The sequence below is a fragment of the Garra rufa genome, chromosome 1 (assembly GCF_049309525.1).
Source record: "Garra rufa chromosome 1, GarRuf1.0, whole genome shotgun sequence".
In the NCBI taxonomy this organism is placed as follows: domain Eukaryota; kingdom Metazoa; phylum Chordata; class Actinopteri; order Cypriniformes; family Cyprinidae; genus Garra; species Garra rufa.
The window spans coordinates 66,050,344-66,063,102 of record NC_133361.1 but is presented as its reverse complement, the minus strand read 5'-3'; the positions used below and the strand labels follow the sequence as shown (position 1 = coordinate 66,063,102).

The 12,759-nt window shown below is 35.7% G+C and overlaps 1 protein-coding gene across 3 annotated transcripts; it reads left to right on the top strand.

The window, feature by feature from the left end:
• Positions 1 to 674: 674 nt before the first annotated feature.
• On the top strand, positions 675 to 8,240 carry LOC141338408 (uncharacterized). 3 transcript variants are annotated; one of them, XR_012355849.1, is made up of 4 exons: positions 675 to 818; positions 2,394 to 2,443; positions 5,075 to 6,958; positions 7,735 to 8,240. XR_012355849.1 is itself a non-coding variant. In XM_073843950.1 (3 exons), the coding sequence occupies exons 1-3, from the start codon at positions 719 to 721 to the stop codon at positions 6,275 to 6,277; spliced, it is 1,353 nt and encodes a 450-aa protein (XP_073700051.1). In that variant the 5' UTR covers positions 675 to 718; the 3' UTR covers positions 6,278 to 8,240. The 3 variants fall into 3 exon arrangements, 1 of the variants encoding a protein (XP_073700051.1); XR_012355848.1 differs by having other exon boundaries at positions 7,602 to 8,240; XM_073843950.1 differs by having other exon boundaries at positions 5,075 to 8,240.
• Positions 8,241 to 12,759: the final 4,519 nt, after the last annotated feature.

The window sequence follows — 12,759 nt, the reverse complement described above, 5'->3', positions numbered from 1 at the left end:
ACTCTGAATACATGCTCTTTTTTGTTTGAGTGGTTTACTTTTGTTGCATATAAATTTTCCAGCACTTCTGTGACTTTTGTGTTGAACAGGACTTTTATTTTGGCGTCTTGGTGTGACGTCATAAGGCTGCGCTGCGCTCCTGCATTTGTTGTGATTCTGCTGAAGAAAGGTTTGTGTTTGAGCTTTAAAAGTTTTGTAGTCAATGCTAACGATGTACAATAACGTAATTATTGTTTAATGTTATATTCTAATGCTTTATTAAACGTTAATGTGCACTTTGTTTTTAAAGTTAAATTACATAAGCATTCAGTCACTGGCAAATAGTGATTGAGAATCTTGTGAAAGAAACATTACAGTGTTTTCATCTAAAAATAGATTACAGTTGCTCTTTCTCTAATACAGAATTGTACATTTTTAATGTCTGCGTACTTGTATATTCTGGCATGAGATGTGAAAATATCTATTTTTTATCAGTTTTGTTCTGATTAGTTTTTTTATGTATTTGCTTTTGTTATTAGGACACTTCTATATCCATTAATATCCAAAAGACATTTCTCAGTTCCCTATTTTGCACGTTTTCAAACAGCCCTAGCAAACAATACAAAAACCCACCCACCACCACAACTCTTTTGGTTCATTTTTTCTTATTTTAATCATTACACTAAACAGAAAAATCTCCTGGTGAAGCAACTCAGATCCATGTGACACTATTATAGAGATGGCGTTCATTAAAGAGGAGAGTGAGGACACAAGGATTGACGACATAAGGATTGCAGAAGTGTTCAGTCTGAAACAAGAAGATACAGAGGAACAAACAGGTTGGTTTTCATTCTCATTTGATTGTTATTAAAATGTCTATATTCAGCCTGTATTTTTGAAGAGTGTGGGTTTTATTTTATTATGCAGTCATCAGTGTCCACAGCTCATGGTTTTATTTGACATGCAAAAACAAAGTATTTTAATAATATTTTCATAAAACAAAGTACTTATTCGATACCACTAGTAGCATAAGTAAAAATGTCATTAAAGAGAAGTGAACTCTCAGTAATATAATAAGAGCAAATAAACAAACTACAACAAAGCCACAAATAAAGTAAAGTCTAACCTTAATTTTCAGCCACAGAAATGTAAGAATTAAGTGTAAATGAACACTGCTTGGTATTCACTGTGTAATTTAATAATAGATTAATCTTCCGTGTCAAAGCAACCAAATTTCTAAAACGTCCCAAGCTCAAATGTTTGAGTTTTTCTCCATGCCTGTGATTCAAGAAATATTAAAGATATCTAAATGCCATTTTAGATATGGAGTCTTAACCAACTTTCCTTGTGGCAACTTTGTTTTTAAAGCCCTATGAGATTCGGTTCCAGAGATATTGTAATTTCAATGTGGCACCAAGAGTAAATTGTTAGAATTTACACATTTTCAGTGGTCAAAAAACAATTATTTTCTTTTAAAGAGGAATGTCTGAAAAACAAATAATGGTAAAACTAGAGATGTATCTCATTTCTTTCTGTCAAGACAAATGCATTGAATATACCAGAGTCCCATAAATATTCTTTTTACGAAGTTTGGTGCCTATAACTCAAGAATTATCAAAGATATCGCAGTATGGTTTTAGATTCTAGTTGTTAATAAACTTTTCTTTTGGAATCTTAATTTTCAAGGCCCGCCATCATTCAGTCTCAGAGATATGGGGATCTCAATGAGGCTCCATGTCCAGATTGTTGAATGTTACCCATTTTCAGTGGTTGAAAACCAAATTGTTGTATACAGCTGATGCTTATTTTATTTAAAGAACAATGTCCGTATAAGAAATAATGTTGAAATTAGAATTGTATGTTGTTGAACATACCTGCTTGAGTCTCATAAATTTGTGCGTTTGCAACTCAAGAAGTATTAATATAATTTTAGATTCTGGTTCTTAAGAAACTTAGCTTCTGGAAACTTGATATTGTTTTATCTCAGAGATATTGAGATCTAACCGCAGCTCCAAATTTAGTATCCTACCTATTTTCAATGGTCAAAAAATAAACATAGTTTTGTGTTTATTTATTCATTACTGATTACACTGCAAGTATGCAAATAATAGTTATCCAGGGATTGAGACTGTACAGTGTGACACACCAGATTATGAATGACCAGGGTTCATTGTTCACTCTTGAGGTAAATTGTGAATGATGTGTAATGTAAAATAAGATTTTCCATGATTCCATGGTTCAGAATTACCCAGTGTTAATTTTTTCAAGTGTGAGAGACCTTAAATGTTTGAGGTATGACTATGAGATGGCTATGCTTGACTATGCTTCATATTTTATAACAATAAAAAAGTAAAATCAATTCTAATAAGTATTCCTTTGTTTATTAATATGAATGCAATTTTTTTTTTGTACAGTGTGCTCTGATGTGTGGAATTCATGCTGTTTCCACAAAAAGAGTGTGCATGTAAGTAACATTTAACACATTATTTTTCCAACTGTGGGATTTAAGAATCTGTTTAAAATATGCTGATTTTATGTTCTGACATAGCATCACATGAAATACTAAGGTAAAGTACATTGTATTTGACATTTAAGGCAAATATGATGACGTAAAATAAATGATTCTCTTAAACAGAGTTTGTAGCAAGATGTTCCTGTTCTCTTTGCAAGTCAAATGAGCCAGATGACTGAGATGTTCACCTTTTGTTTGTAATGGCTCTTGGTGCCTCTGCCCAGTCTTTGAGCGGTTATGATGATTGGATTAGGATTGGTGAATTGGGGCAGGTTGCTACACCTGAACACTTCATTTGCATGATTTGTGTCCCATTCCTGAAAATCATCGCTATCAGCCAACCTAAGATAGCCATAATGTAGGTTATGTAAAAAATAAAAGTTTTGGAAAGGGGCCTGAACTCAGCTTTCATATGGTATCAAAACCTAAAAAAGGTAAAATTTCACCATGTGTTGGGTTTTCCTACATCGCATCACATATTTGCCGTCTCTGGCAAAATATGACACATCTCCAGCTGATACAAACTGTCAAACACGGTGCATCCCTCTGCTTTCAAGTTTATTCCACATACCATCAAATGTTTCATTAGGTTTGACGTGTTTTCCCCTTCACACGCAACTGCTGTAAAACATTTGCTGCTCGTCGCAGTCTCTGAATCATTTCTCGTGAAATATAGCCACACTTTCGAATGTTTAGTTTTTGGCATTTTAAGTTAAGCGTGTTTAATGTAGCTAGCTAAGCTAACGGCAAAACCACCTGCTGCAGTCAGAGCAAGTGTAACTATAGTTGCTACATTCACGTGCTTCTTGGATGGTTTCATTTCCTGGTGATTTGTGCTTTTAGTTCGAAATGTGAAACTGGATAGTAACTACAAAGATGTCTTGGATTTGTATCATCAAAGCCTTCCGACATTCATGTGAGTTTTCTCATTCAGGAAATATTTTTTCCGATCATTCTGACACCCCATGGATGCAGTATTTATATTTAACTAGCGATCATGCATGTAGATGAATTAATGCTTCTACATTCGTATCATAGCACCAGAAAACAAATATTTCAATCGACAGTTCAGGCACTTAAGTGGCATCGAAATGGGGCACCGAAATTCGCGTTCTGTTTCGGTCCGGTACATACCGGTCACATGGGTTTCGGTACCCAACCCTAATTAAAACCAGTACAAATCCTATTACACCCAGTAAAAATACTTTAAATTCTGTGATGGTTTCTATTGTTTTTTTTGTTTTTGTTGTTTTTGTTTTTTTACAGCAGGGCTGGAAAGGATGTTGCCCACAGTCTGCCTAAGAACATAAACAGTTTAGAAACATGCTGCATTTATTTGCACACATTTGTTTTCCCACGCATTTTTTTTTTTTGGTTTAGGAGGTTATTTCAACTACAAATTTTCCTTTGATTATATCCTTGTTTTCATTAGCAAGTTGGACAAGAAGCTGTTCTTGCACCCAGTTTGGTTTTCTTTTACGTTTGCATGTATTATTATCAGCCATGATTTTTCTACTCTGTTTATTAAAAGTTTGTTTATATGTATGTCCTCTAATTGTAAGACGCTGACAATTATCTGAACATATACTTGTTTAATTAGTGAAACTTAACCTGCATTTTAAAATCTTTATTTGAATATGGCTACCTTTTTTTTCACTTTTATTTGAATATGACAATACAATGTTTCTATGAATGTATCTCTGACAGAAACCCCTCCCCTATCAGCCAATCACTGTGCGCATAGTTAATAAGCATGCTGACATCATTCATAGTAACGAGGTCAACCCCACCCTTACTTTTATCTTAAGATTTCTCTCTATTCCTTAGTAAATGTTTGTCTCAGTAGCTTTGTGAATAGGGTTTAAGAGAAAACTCTTAGCTAAAAACTTTCACTGCTGTTTAGGAGAACTCTTAGTTCTAAGATAAAATGTTTTGTGAATACGGGCCCAGATGTATTAAACTCAAACAAAACCAATTTTCAAATTTTTTAAATTTCTAAATTTTAAATTGCGCATAATGTAGCTTTAATAAAAATATCTCTTTGACATTTGTTCATACAATATGCGTAAATTAACATAATTAACTTTTAGTGAGCTATTTTTACTATTTGTCTAATTAGCTGGACATTTAATGACTTCTCTGAAGTAAATGTTAAAATGTTCATAAGTAAAACTAACAGGACTTTCCTGTAGAGTTCAGCTCCAACCCTGATCAAACACACCTGAACCAAATAATTAGGATCTGAAGGAGCACTTGATAATTACAGACAGGTGTGTTTGATCAGGGTTGGAACTAAACTCTGCAGGAAGGTAGATCTCCAGGAACAGGGTTGAGCACCCCTGGATTAGACAGACATGACAGATTAGTGCTTTCAAGACTTCAGCATAAACGGTCATTATTTTGATTGGTAGAATCCAGGATATTTTTTCAGGAGAAAAATGTAAAATTATTTAGGCACCTACCTGTGGAATATTTAAAAAAATTCTAAACTAAATTTCTGAAAAGTACTCGCACATGTACACAGTCTGTCACCAATAGTAAAAGATTAAACTAATAATGCTGCCTGCAATTTATTTTTTACAGGACTTACCTGAAAGCAGTAAAGAAGAATTTATGTCAGGTGAAGAGTTTGTGCCTGAATCAGGTTCTGACTTGAACTCAGACAACATTACAGAGAGCTCTCTGGCTTCATCCAGCCTAAATGGTACACCAGAAGATTCATTTATTCAGAATCTGTCTTCTTCGAACGACTCAAGCCTCAATAGTGTTACTGAAGCAAGGGATACACCAAGTGATTCAGTCTCGTTTTCGCATGACATAACCACTGTATCCAAAGGTGGTCAAAATTTTTGTTTTGTTTGTGGAAAAGCACAAAACAAAATAGCTCGACATTTTAAAGTGCATGAAAATGAAAACGCCGAAATTGCACAAGCACTCAGTTTCCCAGCTCACTCCAGAAAAAGAAAGGAATTGCTTCAGGCATTGCGAAACAAAGGCAACTTCATGCACAACAACGATGTCCTGAAGAAAGGAACGGGTGTCCTGAAAGTAAAACGTTGTTCTGTAAAACAGGACTCCAACAAGTATGAGTACTGTCTTTATTGCCATGGGATGTTTGTTCGTGAGGAACTCTGGAGGCACATGAAAACATGCTCAGCCAAAAGAAAACGTCACGAAAATGATCAATGCACAAAGAGAGTACTGGGTCTTGCTGCAGTGGCCAAGGCTGCATTTTCAGGTACCGTATCGGATGGCGTCTTAAAACTCATCAGAAGTATGAGAGATGATGAAATTGTAAGTGTGGTTCAACATGACCCATGTCTTTTACAGTTTGCCCAGTCTTTCTACAATAAACATGGACGTGACTTATCAAGGCATGGATATATACGCCAAAAAATTTGTGACCTTGGCAGATTTTTGATAAGCATTCGAAAGAACTCTTCCATTACCACCTTGGAGGATGCCATAAAGCCAGTGAATTTTATGGCTGCTGTCCAAGCTGCAAAAGAGTTAGCAGGATTTAGCAAGGATGAAAAGACATTTAGAGCACCAAGTTTAGCATTAAAGATCGGACGGCACTTACTGCAAGTCAGCTCCATCATCCGGGGCAATGCAATCATTGCTGGAAATAAGGAGCTCAGCGACTGTACAGAACAATTCCAAACACTGTACCGGGCAAAGTGGACAGACTGTGTGTCTTGCACCGCAAGGATGTCTGCAAAAGAAAAGAAATACAAGAAGAAAGTGAATGTGCCGCTGACCAAAGACATGCAAAAGTTGATATAACATCTTGAAAGTGCTTGGGATTCAGCCTACAAAAACCTAGAAAAATCTTCCACAATTGAGGAACTATTCTGACCTTGCCAGAGTCACTCTCACTAGAGTCATTCTTTTCAATCGACGACAGCCTGGAGAAAATTCCAAAATTCAGTTGAAACATTTTCTTGAAAGGGATGCCTCACCGGTTCTTCCTGAATTCGGACTGTCAAACTTTGAAAAACGACTATGTTCCTACTTAAGTGGGGTTGAATTCAAGGGGCAAAAAGACAGAAAAGTTGCTGTTTTGTTGACATCAGATCATGTAAAAGCACTCCAGCTGCTTGTAGAAAAGAGAAAAGATTGCAAGGTCTTTGATGACAATGGATTCTTGTTTGCAGTACCAAAAAGTCTGTCATTTTTCAGAGGTCATGACTGTATTCGAAAGTTTGCACAGGAATCTGGAGCCAGGCATCCCGAGGTCAACTCAACTACGAAAACAAGTGGCGACAACATCACAGATACTAAATCTGAAAAATAATCAAATGGACCAGCTTGCTGATTTTTTGGAGCATGATATAAGAGTTCATCGAAAGTTTTATAGACTGCCAGCTGCAACCCTTCCAACCGCAAAAATTTCCACAATGCTTGTAGCATTAGAAAGAGGCAACATTACAGAACTTCAAGGACGATCTCTCGATGAAATCCAAGGTATTTACATTTTTATAATATTTAAAGGAGTAGTTCACTTCCAGAACAAATATTTACAGATAATGTACTCACCCCGTTGTCATCCAAGATGTTCATGTCTTTCTTTCTTTAGTCGTGAAGAAATTGTTTTTTTGAGGAAAACATTTCAGGAATTATCTCCATATAGTGGTCTTCAATGGTGTCTGTGTGTGTCCAAAATGCATTTCAAATGCAGCTTCAAATGACTCTAAACAATCCCAGCTGAGAAAGAAGGATCTGTCATTTCCTAAAAAAATTAACATTTATGTACTTTTTAACATCAAATGTTCGTCTTGTCTATCTCTGCCGTGCACTGTGCACTCATGATGTCGAAAGATTCCCATCTTATTTTCTCCTCCAACTTCAAAATCGCCCTACACCGCTACAAAAGTACAGACCCATTGTTTACAAAGTGAACATGCAAAGAAGATCAAACTCCCTTTACAAAAAAATGGGGGGAAACAGCGATGTTGGAGAAGAAAATGAGTAGGGAGTTTTTAGACATACCCTAAAAAAAATAAAAATCACCCCATAGGAGTAACCAATGGGGGTAAGTTCACCCATTTTCCAAAATAAAATTCAGCCTCTGATTTCATATTTTATGGCATTTGTCTCCCTCATGTAGAATTTGCAGAAATGAACAACAGTAGTGACAGTGAAGACTCGTGTGAAGATGAGCCTGAGCAAGATGACACTTCTGGTATGTAGTGAAAGTGAAAGTGAAAGTTTTGATCTTGTTTTTGTTTGGTTCTTTTCAGTGTGTATCAGGGCAGGCTTTGTAAAAAGGCCTTGGACCAAACTGGAGGAGCAAGCAGTATTCAGGCACTTCAAAACCCATATACTGAAGGGCCATCTCGCCACACTGAAGGAATGTCACTCCTGCAAAAAAGCAGAGAGACGTATCTTGCATAGTCGAACGCCTCAGAACATCAGGGACTTTGTTCGAAACAGAGGAACATCTTTAAAGAGACAAAATGCATTGAAACACTTGTAAACTATATGAATAAATCAATAATATATTATATATTATATATAATAGCTAAATTCAAACACTTTAATTTAGCGCAGCTGTTGCTCAGCTTATGGAGAATCAAACAAGTACTAGATTTTTTTAAATTAAAAGGTTTGAAAGTATTTGACATTGGACAATATATAGTTTGTATATATTTATTAAATGTGTGTGTTAAAGTAATTGTTTTTTTGTTTTGTTTTTTTAAAGAAAAAGACTAACCTTGAAATAAAGTTTGTCTGATGTGTTGTTTCACGTCTTGAGTTGAATCTTGTACTTTATTGGTTGTATAGGTTTAGAAAAATCACAGCATGATACCAGGAAAAATGCTAAATATTTCACGTAAAGATGGCAAATTACTGATTTTTATTAAAATATAACTACAGGTCCTTTTCCAAAAATTAGCATATTGTGATAAAGTTCATTATTTTCTGTAATGTACTGATAAACATTAGACTTTCATATCAGTCATTCTTGAGAGGTGGGACAAAACAGGGTGCAAAATTGAAAAAAATAAAACTTTGTACTCAGACAAAGGAAACTACATTTATGTATCTTATATGTACTAAGCTACTGAGCTATGCTTTGATACAACCTCCCAACTTTTCTCTTTTTTTAAAAAAAATGTGTTTTTTAATTTGGAATGTGTAATATAATTTCAACTTTATCTTTAACAGCTTTCTAGATGTTTTTAACATTTCAAAACACATTCTCATGTTAGTAGACAGATTACACTTTCACATGTGACCAACAATTCCACAACAAATATAAAATATCATAATGAAATATCATCAAAATATTCATCTGACGGAGGTGACAGAACTGACGGAGTTGACACATCTGACGGTGTTGACCAAAACCTGAATTTGTAGTCATTTTAACTATCAAATACATTGAATCAATTAATTACTGTATTAAAACAACCACAACAAACAGTGAGTATGTTATTGTTTATAAAGCTTCTATTCAAGAGTCACATTTAAGTATTTTGATATATTATTGGAACACAAAATCTTACGGTGGTGACATCTGACGGTGTTGACAAATTTGCCATTTCTTTCACAAAACAAATGGAGTTCATGTAGTAGACATTTTGTCTTTTTTCTGTTGATGCTAGAGGCTAATGGAACCTGCTTCAGGAGAATAAAATGGTTTAATGATTTCAAATAATTTTCTCAGAAATTGGATGTTTGGTGTTGACATATCATAGTTGTGACACACGAAATATTAACATTAGAATTAAAATATTCTAAAACTATAAAACTTAGCAGAGCCTGTGTGACATTGATGTACTCTGCAGAAGAGGACTGTGGCAAGGGGGTCCTTTTAGAGTGATAGCCCCTGATATTCCCTGATTTTATTACATTTTAAGTAATGTCTGATGGTGTTGACAAAAAGTTAGGACACACCTTCGAAACCTTATTAAACACACATGTCTGACTGAAAAACAACCTTGCTTTAATATGAGATATTATTAAGTGTTGCCTTTGATAAAACAAGGTCTTTTTCATCAAATTTTTTTTAATCCATTTTATAGCATATGAATGAATAAACCCTTCTCTGTGGACACACAGTTTTAGATGTAGTGAGAAGACAATAAGTGTCATAGATTTCACATAATAATGAGCAAATGAAATTGAAGGGGATAATTGTGTTAAATACATTCTATTATTAATCCCCATAGCATTTACAATTGAAAATATGTTTTATTTTTAAAACTAATAGCAGTTATAATTGGTGGACATGTTTTGTCCCATGTCTCAAGAATGACTGATATATTTTAGATTCATTACACACAACTGAAGTAGTTCAAGCCTTTTATTGTTTTAATATTGATGATTTTGGGCATACAGCTCATGAAAACCCAAAATTCCTATCTCAAAAAATTAGCATATTTCATCCGACCAATAAAAGAAAAGTGTTTTTAATACAAAAAAAGTCAACCTTCAAATAATTATGTTCAGTAATGCACTCAATACTTGGTCGGGAATCCTTTTGCAGAAATGACTGCTTCAATGCGGCGTGGCATGGAGGCAATCAGCCTGTGGCACTGCTGAGGTGTTATGGAGGCCCAGGATGCTTCGATAGCGGCCTTAAGCTCATCCAGAGAGTTGGGTCTTGCGTCTCTCAACTTTCTCTTCACAATATCCCACAGATTCTCTATGGGGTTCAGGTCAGGAGAGTTGGCAGGCCAATTGAGCACAGTAATACCATGGTCAGTAAACCATTTACCAGTGGTTTTGGCACTGTGAGCAGGTGCCAGGTCGTGCTGAAAAATGAAATCTTCATCTCCATAAAGCTTTTCAGCAGATGGAAGCATGAAGTGCTCCAAAATCTCCTGATAGCTAGCTGCATTGACCCTGCCCTTGATAAAACACAGTGGACCAACACCAGCAGCTGACATGGCACCCCAGACCATCACTGACTGTGGGTACTTGACACTGGACTTCAGGCATTTTGGCATTTCCCTCTCCCCAGTCTTCCTCCAGACTGTGGCACCTTGATTTCCGAATGACATGCAAAATTTGAGCAACAGTCCAGTGCTGATTCTCTGTAGCCCAGGTCAGGCGCTTCTGCCGCTGTTTCTGGTTCAAAAGTGGCTTGACCTGGGGAATGCGGCACCTGTAGCCCATTTCCTGAACACGCCTGTACACGGTGGCTCTGGATGTTTCTACTCCAGACTCAGTCCACTGCTTCCACAGGTCCCCCAAGGTCTGGAATCGGTCCTTCTCCACAATCTTCCTCAGGGTCCGGTCACCTCTTCTCGTTGTGCAGCGTTTTCTGCCACACTTTTTCCTTCCCACAGACTTCCCACTGAGGTGCCTTGATACAGCACTCTGGGAACAGCCTATTCGTTCAGAAATTTCTTTCTGTGTCTTACCCTCTTGCTTGAGGTTGTCAATGATGGCCTTCTGGACAGCAGTCAGGTCGGATGTCTTACCCATGATTGCGGTTTTGAGTAATGAACCAGGCTGGGAGTTTTTAAAAGCCTCAGGAATCTTTTGCAGGTGTTTAGAGTTAATTAGTTGATTCAGATGATTAGGTTAATAGCTTGTTTAGAGAACCTTTTCATGATATGCTAATTTTTTGAGATAGGAATTTTGGGTTTTCATGAGCTGTATGCCCAAAATCATCAATATTAAAACAATAAAAGGCTTGAACTACTTCAGTTGTGTGTAATGAATCTAAAATATATGAAAGTCTAATGTTTATCAGTACATTACAGAAAATAATGAACTTTATCACAATATGCTAATTTTTGGAAAAGGACCTGTATATGTAACATGTTTTGTGTTTAGATCTACATATTCAGAAATAAGGCTAAATGTTTTAAAACTGTTTATTTACATCTTGATTTTTATATCAATATGTTTGGTGAATTAATCCAGAAACACATTTTATGCTAATTAAAAGTCTCTTCCCATTTTAACAACAATCATTCGGTAAAGCTTATCTAGAATATATTTTATTTGAATACGACTTTTGGAAGGTGTAAGACTGACTTATCTTTACTCAAACCATGAGCTAATGCTGTATTCAAGACATAACTAAAGAAGTGATGGAAAGCGTTTCCGTGATTTGTAACATTGATTTGTAACATTGAACAGTGATTTGCTGGTGTTTTTACTATCTGCATTTGTTGTAGTATGGTAAGCTCTCGGCCGCTGTATTTGGGTGTTTTAGAGGAGGCACAGTTTTGGAGAGTGCTCTGAAGGATGGCAGGTCTTGTGTTTTAAATGCTAACAGGTTAAAAAAATGTCTTTACAAAGGTGTCCCTAAAGATCACTTAAAGGAATCAAATATTGCCTCATAATAGTTTTTGTCATTGCTCAGAATGTGCTTTTATATTTTTGACCATGCTCCTACATTTTAAATTAGGAACACAAGTTATCATTACGTAGTTATTTTATATATATATATATATATATATATATATACACACACACACACACACACACACACACACACACACACACACAGACACACACATACATATATAAACATTTGAAGTGGATCAAAGTTGTCCTAAAACCAAAACAATACCCCGTGTTGTCTTAGAACAACTTTGATGAACTTCTTTGTCCCCACCCCCCACCACCCACATCAAAAGCAAAAGTTTCCCATGTGAATTGTAGCCATTTCGACCACTGGATGTATTACTCTCCATTATACATAAATTAATTTATCTTCTAGGTTCTACAGTAAAGTATTACTTTAGAAATCCATGCGTATTCTTTAAAACAAGTTGTGCACTATATAGTATATCAATAATAAACCTGTTTGTATGAGCAGAGCAGCGGTGGAAGGCGCTTGCTGATGCCTCGAAGTCATGGCTGTCTGTAGTATCCTTAGGCTTTCAAGGAGTTCACTGTTTTTCTCTGGGTTATCTTGACCAATTCTTTGGACATTGTTAAGCAATGAGTCAATCACACTCAAATGATAAGAATTACAGTTTCCACGATGAAAATTGCGTTTGATTGATAAAACTTTTCTTCTCACTGCATTGACTACGGCTAGTGCTTCCATTTCGTAAATGGGTATTCAACGTAAAAGACGATATTCCGCCTTCTACTGGACTGGACGGTTTAGTTAAAAACTCAGCACGCAGTCTACACATAGTATTTCCGGTAAAATCAAGGGCTCAAAAATTTATCCAGTAAAAAAAAAAAAAACAGGCGACATTTTATGAATCTGTGTTTTAAATTAATCTTTCATTTATGACAGGGTATCGCAAATTTATTTCCCAATGTTTGACCAAAATAATAATAATAAT

What these genes read in the sequence shown, in the direction of transcription:
- LOC141338408 (XM_073843950.1), top strand. Translation starts at nt 719, where the DNA reads ATGGCGTTCATTAAAGAGGAGAGTGAGGACACAAGGATTGACGACATA. An exon ending in AGATACAGAGGAACAAACAG is followed by an intron (nt 819 to 2,393) that starts GTTGGTTTTCAT and finishes TTTTTTGTACAG; the next exon opens with TGTGCTCTGATGTGTGGAAT. An exon ending in TCCACAAAAAGAGTGTGCAT is followed by an intron (nt 2,444 to 5,074) that starts GTAAGTAACATT and finishes TATTTTTTACAG; the next exon opens with GACTTACCTGAAAGCAGTAA.